At 34.2% G+C, this 11,928-nt stretch overlaps 1 protein-coding gene across 1 annotated transcript; it reads left to right on the top strand.

Moving 5' to 3' along the window:
- The first annotated feature begins 6,748 nt into the window (after nt 1–6,748).
- On the top strand, nt 6,749–11,709 carry LOC137707658 (aspartic proteinase 36-like). The gene is made up of 11 exons (XM_068446570.1): nt 6,749–6,777; nt 7,470–7,697; nt 8,110–8,239; nt 9,718–9,947; nt 10,188–10,412; nt 10,511–10,676; nt 10,844–10,914; nt 10,996–11,092; nt 11,216–11,288; nt 11,388–11,459; nt 11,567–11,709. Exons 1-11 carry the CDS (start codon nt 6,749–6,751, stop codon nt 11,707–11,709), a joined length of 1,464 nt encoding a protein of 487 aa, XP_068302671.1.
- Nucleotides 11,710–11,928: the final 219 nt, after the last annotated feature.

Genomic DNA, 11,928 nt, shown 5'->3' with positions numbered 1-11,928 from the left:
AGCAGCAAGCACACAACTACCATAATCTACTTTTGTCCCGATATTAATTTCATTATTTTCAATTCAAAACTTAATTGGATTCTCAATTTCATGATCGAGCGGTGTTTATGCCTTTCAACCCTGCTTTGCGAAGTTTATTTTTGGAAGGGTATTTAATAAAAAGCTGGCTAGCTCAACAGACCATACTGGAAACCATAAACCACATTTCTGGTAAAATAAAAAACATTCGAAGATGGATCGAGAAAACCAATTTTAAACATAAGTACCTTAATTTCTGTTTCTTGCTTGCTAGCCCTGTTAGACTTTATATATTTCATAAACCACTTAAAACACTAACATGAAAGAATTCATAAATTATGCTCAATTGATAAAGTACTCGAAATCAACATGGCATGTAGGAAATATGAACCATCTTTGATAGAACCGTGTGGAATAGGCTCAACCATGGACTTCTCCTTCAGTGGAAATCGTATTGGAATCCTGTGGAATAATGTGTTAGTTGACCAAAGTCCTATGCACACTCAACACTCCTTTATACTCGAACTAATGAGGCGTTCATATGAGTTTTCTGTGTGTTGTGAGAAGGGACCTTAGCCTTGTATTTATATGGACTTAACCCTAATGAATCTTCTCGTAATAATGTCATTAGAATTCCTTGCAGTCCAAGGATAATTGATACACCAAATATCATTCCAAATAGGGTAGAATTAGGAGCCCTTTTCCCCATGGAAATCCGAAATATATTAACTTTACTTGGGGTACAAGCTATAGCTATTAACTAAATCCTAATCTTATTTATATTCCAAGCAATCCTTAAATTAACTGTGTAGACCTATTAACTGCTGGATTATGGTCTAGCGTCCAACATTCTCCCACTAGGTCGAATAGTTAATTTAGAAAAGATCTTTAATGGATTTATAAGCAAAATTACTTTATTGGCCAATGAATCTAGTCAGCTAATAAGCTTCCTACATGTTCTATCAAATGGAGTTTACTTATATAGAACTATCGGAGACTATGAACTTGGTAGCATCCATGAGCTCTTATAATCACTGAAATAAGCTCTCCATTCACATGAAACATACGTCATAGATTTGGTAGTTAAGTGAATCAAAACCTGAATTGAAAGCATCAATTCATTCACTTATTGGTCCTCCTTATCAATCTTTATAAGATTGCCTTATGCTTCCTATGAAGCTCATAAATTGCAGAACCAACTTACTTTTGTGTCTAACAAATTTGATGACACAAATCTTTTGCAGTTCAAGACGCTCGCTGCTAACTACAAAACCTAAGTACAAACTCAATCCTCCTAGTACTTAGAACGCAACTAAAAATACACCTTTGCTACTATGTGGAATTCACAACATAAACAAAAGATTAAATCCGTACCTTAATGCAGCTAGTAAATTTTGTTGCTTCCTTATTGTCATGAATCACAAACTAAACTAACTAACAGCTGCATAAAAACCTTCACTGCTTAGTAAATCACGACAACCTTATATGAATGTGTAATGCCAACTTGGATCCTCATTCGACTAGTCATAACCGGCCACAATTTCAACTATATATAAGAACTGAAATTAAACCCACATTCATAAATCAAACAAGTGAGGCACATATCAACATAATTACCTAAACATCCCTTATGACATAAGCCACACATTTAAATTGTTCCTCCCACTAATCAATTATATCTTATATTGAATGCGAGAAACAAATACCATAACCAAATGCATATAATCATAAAAAAAAACATGTTATTGCACCTTACACTTAATCATATTATACAACAATGAATATGTTAAGCCAAATTCGTTTAGCAAGTATAACTTCATGTCAATTCTTTCAGTCACTACTTCCAAATAGTATGTACCAAATAACTTAAAAAAACAACTATCTTTACAAGAACTTAACCAAATAGTAGTTAATCATGTATGGCACGAGTGTTAAAACATGAGAATACTGTCATACATGCATACAAATTCCACAAACTCGACTTTAAAATTCTAGGGAGAAACACGCAAATATAAAACTAAGTTTCATACTCAAACTTTACAAACGTATATTAGCATAAGAACAACTCCCACGGATCTTTAGAACTTAGCATGTGTGACTTAGATTCAATGAGTGTGAAGCCTAATTACTTGTTTATCAATTCTCTCACTTGGGCAAGCACTCTGAAAAGCATATAGGTATTTATTTGTACTAGTATAGAATTTCCCAAAATATATTAGTAAAGTAGTATACTATACCAAAAACTAAGATTCCAGCTTGAGGAATTACATAATTAACGTATAATTGATTTGTCCCAAAATCATATAGACTACATGAGAGACATTAAACTTTATAAAATAGCATATGAAATTGTTCTAGAGCTAAAAGACAGCTCAAATTTTTCGACATATAACAAAACAATGAAAACTTCAGTCTGGACTTTCAACTGTGCACATGTTACTAATAAAATCACCATAAATAGAGTACTCTACCAATAAGCACGAAATTTTCGAGTCTATAAGTAGACATATATATGAACAACATATCCAAATTTCAAGTCAATCTGAGGTCATTCAATCATTCGTTTGTTAAACTCAATTGAAACAATGAAAACTGCCAGACTAGACTTTCAACTGAGCGCGGGTTACTAATAAAACCCCCATAAATAAAGTACACAACCAAAAATCACGAAAATTTTCAGTTTAATAATAGACATATATTTGAAGAATATATTCAAATTTCAAGTTATTTGGTGGTTAATAGCTCAGTCATTTGTTAATTTCAAAATAAGTATTCCACCAGAAAAATAGTGTGCATCTATGTCAACTTGATAAACCACCAAAAATTCAATTCTTCATGTATTTTCGTGATTTTGGTGTCTAAAGAAGCTTTAAGAAGTCTACTTCAACATATAGCTTTATCATGAATAAAACTTGGACCATAAAGATATGCAAATAAACAACATAGCAGCAGATTTCAATGTGTACCTTAGGCAATTGTGATTAACCTTCATGTGTTCAACAACATATGCTCCATTTAATTTTGAGAAGAGAAGACAACACATAACAAACATTAAATCACATAGCCAATCTTGAAGAAATCCCAAAATTTTTAACAAGATAAACATACCATCATCTTTGAATACACTGTAATATGCCACTTTTGAACTAAAACAAGGCAAATTTAATCAAACGAGTATCTCGATCCAAAATTAATTTAAACCAACGAAGGTTACATTTGGTCAAGAAGCCTTAAGACCAAAAAAATTCTATGTCATGCTTTATCTATCCAAGTATGGGATTTAAGGGGGCCCATTTAAATATAGAACTATTATGACTTTATATTCACAAATGAACAAATACCCCATAGACTTTACAACTGAAACAACTTGCACATTTGTTTGGTTGAAGCTTGATCAGTTTTTAGTGTTAAAATATAAATCATGTGAGCAAATATATAGACATGAAAACTATCCACCTTTGTTTGGGAATCAATTATCACAAGCTTCACATAATCCATACTTTACACTAAGCCACTAGTAATTGAACCAATAAGACTAGTCACACCTTTGTTTGGGGATATAGTCATATTGTTATGACTACTAATGCAATTTGATCAACTAAACTTTGAATTTTTAGCATCCCTTGAATCAATGGAAAGGATTTGTTGTGTCCCATTCTTACCCAAGAACATCTCAAAAACATTGATCTTATGATAACTATTAGCATGTCTTAATAATAAAAATTTCAACGAAGAGCATGCTTATTTAGAGAAAACATACAATTTTTCGGTTTTAATTAGACCTAATATTTTAAAACATGTGAAGCTAATTTCATCTAGGATCTGAACCATGCATTAGTTCCATATATGCATGATAAGAAAAACAACTTGCTATAGAATTGAAAAACTGAAAGCAATTCTAGCATGAATTATGCAAAATATTAGGTAACCAAATATTGATATATATATGAATGATTTTTCCAGTTTTAGTTATTCATATCAATTATTTTTGGTTTATCATATATATTAATTTGAAAACGTTAACTAGTCTAAATAGAGATTGAGCATGTAGTAGCATATTAATAAAGTAAGAAAAGATACAAGTTTTATAAAAGAAAATTACAAACAAAATCTATGTAGCAGTGAGCTTGAAGACAAAATTAAATCCTAATATATGTCTTATTTCAGATAGAACTCATGAGTTGAATTCGATATATTCCTTGATTTTGTAAGGTACCCCTTTTAAGATGCATTTAGTCATGTGTTTCAACTAGCATGCTAATACAACAATAATATATATTCATGCAACAAATGTGATTTAGACACATTGTAAGGATGTACTTACATTTAAACTTATGAATTCACATGCTCATGCTTTGCGACAATAGTTGTCTCATACACTGCTTCAAGACCATCACATATGTGATATACACAATCCTGTAAGCTTCATGATCAGAGGTGTCCTCAAATGTTCTTAACGAGGTTGTTCTATCTTTAGCCAATTTCAGCAACAATACATATCTATGGTATTCAATCAATAATATAGTTTGCATACTATTGTCTCAACTGTTAATTAATCTCATAATACCAAAGCATGAGTTATAACATAAGTAATATACATACGAAGTATCATTAGTTAAAGCTGAAAACTAAGCCATACATGGCTATGACCTTTAAATTAAAATCCATTGAAATAGACATTGATTAACCATATGCATACCTCACCAAATGCAATCCGGACTTATCATGCCTGAAAAATAGTGTATATCACTGTAGACAAACATGAGATTTACATATGTGCGTATGAATTGCAAGACTGCAAATACCACTGATAGCATATAACAGAAACTTAATGAATAAAAGGTAATCAAAATCACTTTAAATTACCACTTTCATGCAATCAGATTTTTCGTATATTTATACACATATTAAGACTTATAATGGATGTGAACTAACCAAGAACCTGAAACACAATTTACATTAGTAGTATCCAGAATCTCCAGAAAGTAATTTATCAAAAAACTTGAACAAGGAAACCAAGTCAAAACCATATGTTAAAGAAAATTGTGGGTTGCCACATATTCTTAATGCTTATAAACATCCTTAAATTCTCTATGTTGCCAAAAAATTATGCAATAACCTTAAATGATGATAAAACTAAGAAGGTCGTGTACCTTTCCTTTCTCTGGGAATACAAGCATGATAAAATAAATGTTATATGGAGGAGATTTGGTAGTCCGAAAATAATCTGAGGTGGGACCGACATTACCCTTCTTAATGCTTGGAATTTTGCTACCAAAATTCTAAAAATTATTTTCTTTTCAGACACTGTATAATATCAAATCTTTTGGGATATCACCATCGCTTCCAAGATTGATTTTCCATCTCTCTCGTAGTCATACACACACATTTATGTTATATTTATTAGGGTTTAGGTTTCAACCAAACAAACATGATACAATAAACGTTATATATGCCATATGCCATTCCCGAAATTCTATGTGTTGACAAAAATAAAAAAGGGAACTAATAGGTTTATAACTTTATAGAACCATGTTAACCTTTTGCCGAAATATTTATGCGGCTAAAAAAAAGTTTGCCATCATGCCTTGAATACATACATATGCCAACTACAAAAACTTCCAAATCATGACGAATATACTTAATGCCTTTTTCATAACTTTCTAATTTTAACATCCCAAAGTTTGTGTCCACAACCACATAGGAGACTCAATTAATTAAGGTGGTTGTGATAAAGCTAATAAATATGTATAAACCTAATAGGATAGTGGAATCGAAACAGGATGCAATATCAATTAATAGTCTGTAATATTCCTTCAAGTCAAAGGACAAGTTTTAATATATATATATAGCTATCTCAAATTTCAATATGAAATTTAGGTTAAAACACAATTCACATAGTAAACCAATTTCTTTTTACTGTGAAACATGAGTATGGAAATTGAGCAAAACTTAAAACATGTCATCGATTCAAGACATCAATTTTCAGGGTTTACCGAGTAGGTCTTTAGTTGTATTATGACCTGCTCTGATACCAATTGTTAGACTTTATATATTTCATAAACAACTAAAAACACTAACATGAAAGAATACATAAATTATGCTCAATTGATAAAGTACTCGAAGTCAACATGGCATGTAGGCAAGATGAACCATCTTTGATAGAACCGTGCGGAATAGGCTCAACCATGGACTTCTCCTTCGGTGGAAATCATATTGGAATCCTGTAGAATAATGTGTTAGTTGACCAAAGTCTTTTGCACACTCAACACTCCTTTATACTCGAACTAATGGGGCGTTCATATGAGTTTTCTGTGTGTTGTGAGAAGGGACCATAGCCTTGTATTTATATGAACTTAACCCTAATGAATCTTCTCATAATAATGTCATTAGAATTCCTTACAGTCTGAGGATAATTGATACACCAAATCTCATTCCAAGTAGGATAGAATTAGGAGCCCTTTTCCCCAAGGAAATCCGAAATATATTAACTTTACTTGGGGTACAAGCTATAGCTATTAACTAAATCCTAATCTTATTTATATTCCAAGCAATCCTTAAATTAACTGTGTAGACCTATTAACCATTGGATTATGGTCCAACGTCCAACAAGCCCCTCTACCCTTTAAAAAAGTAACTAATGCCAACACCGAAAGGAATTATAATGCAAATCTAGTCACCAGTCCAGATGGAAGCCGGGAGGTGGTAGTCCGCTGCTCGCATAGAGAAAATGGAGTTGCAGAATCTGTACATTGTCAGGTAATTGAGAAATTGGTTACCAGTGTTTGATGAAACTAGATGTAGTATTGGTTGTGATGATGATTTTGTAAGAACATGCATGCTTGAAATGTAATCTGGACTTTTCTTGTTTGGTGAACATGAACGACGTCCTATTGCCTTTTTGAGCAGTTTAATTTGGTGGATGAGCAAGCTTTCTGTACTAGCTAGTCGTGTTTCTCTGACATTTACATCTTGATTGATATGTTACTGACACGTACCTTGTCTGGTTATTAAGCCCTTAAAACATTTGAGAGAGGCGCCTTTCTTAAAAATTTAATCTTGATAGCTCGTGGAGCCGTTGTGGCTTATTCTGTGGCCATGATTTTGGAAATTAGGCACCTTACTCAAGGATTTAAGTCTTCCTCATTCTATATTAATTTGTTGGGGATAATTATACTCAATAGCTGAGAGTCAAAGAAGATGATCTTACTTCAGTTTTCCTGCACTGTGGCACCAGTTAATTATGTTCTAGTATACGTGATGAAATTATTTGCTTGTGTGAAGTAAGCAAAGCAGAAAAATGCTAATATGAAATTATTTACATGTATCACGTATTAAGATGATATACATGAGCATGTACCCAAATGGGGAACTAGTAAATTAACTTTATGATCACTTAGTAACTGCATCCATAGACACTTAACTACAATTCAGATTGATTAATTTTTTCGTTTGCTTAGGAGAAGGGGAGCCTCCATGCTTTTTGCCATGGTGGTTGTCATTTCTATCTTTGGTGTCTCTGCCGGAAATGTTTTTCATCTACATAGAGCCTTTCCAATGAATCACCATGTCGAGCTAGAGCAGCTCCAAGAACAGGACACAGTCAGGCACCACCAGTTTTTCGGTGGGGTTGTAAACGTGTCGGTCGCCTACCCAAAACATATCCACTATCCCATCGGGTAATCTTTTCATCCTTTATCCTGCGTTTTGTATGGTAAGGTTTAGCGGACGGGTAATCTCAGTTTTAGATTTTCCTTGCTTCAAACTGCGCAGGACATTTACTTATTTGATTGCTGGAAATTGATCCTATCTATATGTTGGAGGCTGTTGCATAGGAACAGGCATAATTATAGCAATTTGTGTCACTACCTTATCACATTCTACTCGTGTAACGTTTGTCTAAATTTTGTAGAAAGTTATAGTAATTTGAGGTAGTACCATACATAACTTATAAAAAATTTCTCAGACATAAATATGGCAAGTTCTTATATCATATTTATCTTCTATTTTAGTCTCTAATTAGGTTTTACCAAAATTTTAAATGTATAGAAAGTCAATGACAAATTTTCTTGCATGATTTTATGAATCTAGGATCTATTTGACGAAGGTGAAAATAGGCTCTCCACCAAGAGAGTTCTATGTGTTGATTGACACGGGCAGTGAGGTGTTTTGGGTTTCCTGCAGTTCCTGCAATGTATGCCCTAGATTTACTGGACTTGGGGTAAGTTTTTATTTTGTTTTTCTTTCGTTGTATGCTATTTTTTTTTAAGTTTTTAAACTTTGCCAGTTCAAATCTCTGCTACAACAGTTTAGAGAGATTTTCAGACTGGTACAAAATTAATTGGCTATTGTCATAGATATTGATGTATTTATTGGCTAGTGTCCTTAGTGGTTGGTTGTATATTGCCTTATGCAACTGGTCCAGGTCATTAGAGTGTTAGAAGTGTTTGCGAGGAGATTACAAAGGGCGTATGACTTGTTAGCTAAGTAAGCTTACACTCTAGTTGTATAAATAGCTCGTTTGATTTATAACGATTCCTGATTTCATTTTACCGAACAAAAAGCCTTTCATTCTCTTACTTCCTATTCCTCTTTTATTCTTTTCATTTTCTCAAAGGGTAAATCCCACAAAGAGTAATCCTGAGCAAGTAAATCCCATGAAGGGTAATCCCTGCATTCATTTGTTTGGTTTTGGTTTTCTGGAATAAAGTTTCTTGAAGCCGCTCAATGATGAAAGCACATGGTCTCTTTGAATTATATTCTGCTATGAATATGATTCCACCTCATGCAACCCCAAGCTCTAGTTTCAATGCCTAATGCTTATAGTATTGTCGGATAGTCCCTGAGACCCTTTCGTTCTCAGTCCACAAACGCATCCAGCTCTCAGTCCAGAAATCAACAGGCTCCATTACAATGTGTACAACTCCTATATATAGCAGCTGTTTTGATGAAATTCCATCAAAAGTCTACAGATATGTTGGGACTTCATAGTCCTCTGTTTAGCAGAGCCACCTTTTGTGGGTCTAAAAGTAGAGGTGGTTTTTCGCGTGCTGTTCGATATGTCCAATTCCCACAATCAGAGCCAGTTAAGAAATCTTCCAGATTGTCCATTATCTTCACAAATGGATCTGTCCACACATCATATTCAGCCGTAACCTTCAGAAGGATGATAGTATTGTTCAGTACATGCCCACAGGTTGCAGACATTCTAACAAAGGAATTGCATAGTCCTGTGTTTGTGAGACAATGTGCTAATCTCAAAACTGGGGTTCCCCATTTAACATTTGTTTTTCTGGGGGGTGGGGGGTAGTGATAAGTGATTATTTGTATATGGCCTTATGTAACTGGTTCAGGTCGTTAGAGTGGTTACAAGTGTTAGTTAGGAGAGCTTACATAATTAGTTAAAGGCTTCCGAGCTAAGTAAAGCTTAGATTCTAGTTGTATAAATAGCTCTGCAGCTTATTTGATTTGTTCCTGATTTCTTTTTACTGAATACAAAGCCTTTCATTTTCTTGCTTCATGCTCCTTTTTTCTTCTTGGTTTTCTCAAATCCTTCAATGTAGTTAATAGTATTGAAGTGTAATTTATTGTTTGGATTGGGGTCATGACTGACTATGTATATGTTTACCGGAGTTTTGTTTCAATGCTAATCTTCCCTGTTATTTCGTTTTCCTAAGTGCACTTTAACATGTTTAACAGACTCCGATTAGTCTCTATGACTATGACAATTCCTCTACTGCGGGACTGCTCCCTTGTTCGGACCGAAGGTGCAAACATTGCTCTGACGGGAGCAACCAGTGTGAGTATAGTATTTCGTATATGGGCGGAGAAGAAGCCACCGGTTATTTCGTATCAGATGAGTTTTCTCTTGATATGATTCCGGTGCACTCCCAAGGTGCACATGGATCTTCAACACCCATTATTTTCGGGTGAGTAAAATAAATAATAAAATTTCATAGCATCTGTTTATTACTAATTGGCTCAAATTGAAAATGCTCAGCATCTCTTTATTAGAGCTTAATTGTTAGAATTATTGCTAAATTGAGGTATACTTTATTTAGTGTACTTTGCCTGGTAGTGTTGCCACATAGCTAGCAGTAGCCACATAGATAGTATAGCAAAAGACGATGATGTTGTGAACATTATTTCCTTGATATTTTCTGAATCAGGTGTTCTACCACGGTGTCCGGTCTTTTGGCTAAGGCCAAGCTTTCACTCAATGGGATATTGGGATTAAGCCAAGGCCCATTGTCTGTCGTATCACAGTTATCCTCTCGAGGGATAACTCCGAATGTCTTCTCCCACTGTTTAAAGGGAGATGGCGATGGGGGAGGTATACTTGTACTGGGGGAGATTTTGGAGCCGAGTATTGTGTATACTCCCCTTGTCCCCAAGTAAGCACTCTATCCTTGAACTTTTTTGTTTAAGTGGAAATTTTGATGAATATTTCATCTTTTGGAGTTAATATAACTAGTTTTAATTTCTATTTCAGAAAGTCTTATTACGCAATCAACCTTGAAAGCATTGCAGTCAATGGGCAAATCTTGCCTATTGATCCAGCAGCTTTCAGAACATCAGATGACCGAGTTACCTTTGTTGACACTGGAACCACATTGGCATATTTTGTAGAAGAGGCATATGAACCTCTTGTTCGTGCGGTATTTTTGTTTACTTTGTTTGATTTCCATTGTCACTTGCTATTCTTTTTTTTTTTTTTTTTTTTTTTTTTTTTCCTGTTATATCATTTCCCTCTCATTCTTGAGTACGTGGTTGTGCAATCTCTATTCTTTGTTCGAAATTGATTTTGTGTTGGTTGTTTGTTCAGATAACTTCGGCTTCCAACTTTGTTTCTCCCATCATTTCAGGAGAGTCACAATGTTATTTGATCTACACCAGGTTAGTTCTCTCTTTTTCTCACATACAGTCACTCTCTAAAAGAAAATGCAATGACATAATGTATTTCCATTAACCTTTCAGTTTGGGGAAGTCATTTCCTTCGGTCACACTCAACTTTGCAGCTGCTGCGTCAATGACTTTGACACCACAAGACTACCTGCTATATTCAGGATCTCAAGTAAGGTTTCCTAACCAAAAAAGAAAAGAAAATATGGTATTTGTTCAAAGAAAATGAATATTATTGTACTAATGATGTATGGAATGGTAAATTAAATAGTTTGTTCTATTCTATTGGTTACAGGTTGGTGCTGCTATGTGGTGTCTAGGTTTCAAGAAAACTCAAGAAGCAAGCCGAGGCTTCACAGTGTTAGGAGGTTAGGCCTCAACACTACTAAAAATTTCAGCAAAATGTTCCAGTATTTATTGTCTTTACTCTTACTATTATTATACTTGTTTTGTAACTTGGATTCCAGATCTTGTTCTCAGAGATAAGATTGTGGTATATGATTTAGCCCGTCAACAACTCGGATGGGCTAATTACAATTGTGAGTCTAATTAAACTACTCTTTTCGTTTCTAATTTCCTTCCCATAGACACTTTTTTGTATGTTGAGTTTATGGTAAATACTCACTAATGTTGTATTTTTTTTCAGGCTCATCTCCATTGAATTTCTCTACGGCTTTTCACCCGACACACCGAAGTGGAAGCAGTGGCTCTTCAGGAGACACACTAATCAAGTTGTTAAAAACTGTGACTGTGCTCCTCTTGATGCATTTGTTCAATCTGTATATGTGATTTACACAACTCTCAGCATTCAAGCTTGTATATGTTATGTGCACTGAGAAATAAAACCCTTTTAGGATTTGATTTCTATCCTCCTTTTCGAGATAGCAAATTAGCAATAGAAAAAGGTCCGCATGACGTGTTATATGCTTTCACTCGTCGGGAATTCGGGATAGTTAGCCTTCCTCCATCTTTTACTTTTCTTCTCCCCAATTTTATAGTAGTCAATAA

This window comes from Pyrus communis, chromosome 11 (assembly GCF_963583255.1).
Source record: "Pyrus communis chromosome 11, drPyrComm1.1, whole genome shotgun sequence".
Lineage (NCBI taxonomy): Eukaryota > Viridiplantae > Streptophyta > Magnoliopsida > Rosales > Rosaceae > Pyrus > Pyrus communis.
The sequence above is the reverse complement of the archived record's forward strand: the minus strand, read 5'-3'. Positions and strand labels throughout refer to the sequence as shown.

Coding starts and splice junctions, on each gene's coding strand:
- LOC137707658 (XM_068446570.1), top strand. CDS start 6,749: ATGGAGTTGCAGAATCTGTACATTGTCAG. Junction 6,778..7,469: donor CAGAATCTGTACATTGTCAG/GTAATTGAGAAA, acceptor TTAATTTTTTCG/TTTGCTTAGGAGAAGGGGAG. Junction 7,698..8,109: donor CATATCCACTATCCCATCGG/GTAATCTTTTCA, acceptor TTATGAATCTAG/GATCTATTTGACGAAGGTGA.